This window comes from Eimeria mitis, genomic scaffold (genome assembly GCF_000499745.2).
Source record: "Eimeria mitis Houghton genomic scaffold, Emh_scaff4151, whole genome shotgun sequence".
NCBI classification, from domain to species: Eukaryota; Apicomplexa; class Conoidasida; order Eucoccidiorida; family Eimeriidae; genus Eimeria; species Eimeria mitis.
The window spans coordinates 2,585-3,434 of NW_013572478.1; the positions used below are offsets into that span (position 1 = coordinate 2,585).

Genomic DNA, 850 nt, shown 5'->3' on the forward strand with positions numbered 1-850 from the left:
CTGCTGCTGTTGCTGCATCTCCTTTAGCAGCAGCAGCAGGCCGCGCTGCTGCTCCTGCTGCTGCTGCTGCAGCAGCAGCAGCAGCAGCAGAAGGATGTTCCTGCTGCAGGCCGATAAGACAGGCTCGCCACGCTGCAGCAGCNACGCTGCAGCAGCAACTTCTAAGGCTGCATGCAGCAGTTCCTTGTGCTGCTGCTGCTGCTGCTGCTGCTGTTCTTCCTGCTGCTGTTGCTGCTGCTGCTGCTGCTGCAGCTGCTGCAGCACAGCAGCAGCTGCTCCTAAGGCCTCGGATATCTGTGCTGGATTGTTTGCATGCTGCAGGGCAGCAGCAGCAGCAGAGAGGCTGCAGATGCAGCTGTCTTGCTGCTGCTGCTGCTGCTGTTGCTGCTGCTGCTGCTGTTGCTGCTGCTCCTCTTGCTCCTTATCCTGCTCCTCATCTGGAGGTCCCTGCAGTGGCCGCTGCTGCTGTTGTTGCTGCTGCTGCTGTTGCTGCTGCTGCTGCTGCTGCTGCTGCTGTGTCATTTTGCTGCGCAGCGGTGTAGCAGCTGCTGCGGTCGAACGTAGCTGCGTGAACTCAGCATCTGCTGCTGCAGCTGCTGCTGTTGCTGCTGCTGCTGTTGCTGCTGCTGCTGCTGCTGCTGTTGCTGCTGCTGCTGCTGCTGCGCTGCAGCGGCGAACCAATGGCCACGGTGTGGCTGTCTCCGGGGTGTGTGCTGCTGCTGCAGTTGCTGCTGCAGCAGCAGCAGCAGCAGAAGTCAACAAAAACTGCAGCTATAGCATTAAGTTGAATTGGCGGCAGCACAGCTCACCATGCTGCTGCTGCTGCTGCTGCTGCTGCTGCTGCAGCTGC

General features: G+C 60.4%; 1 protein-coding gene across 1 annotated transcript in view; it reads right to left on the reverse strand.

Moving 5' to 3' along the window:
* The window catches only part of EMH_0072850 (uncharacterized protein), a gene marked incomplete at both ends in the record, with an annotated part of 3,568 nt that overhangs the window by 2,454 nt on the left and 264 nt on the right, over nucleotides 1-850 (reverse strand). The window contains 3 exon segments of the mRNA XM_013499262.1: nucleotides 1-140; nucleotides 144-664; nucleotides 810-848. Of these exon segments, the coding sequence (XP_013354716.1) occupies nucleotides 1-140; nucleotides 144-664; nucleotides 810-848 (700 nt within the window).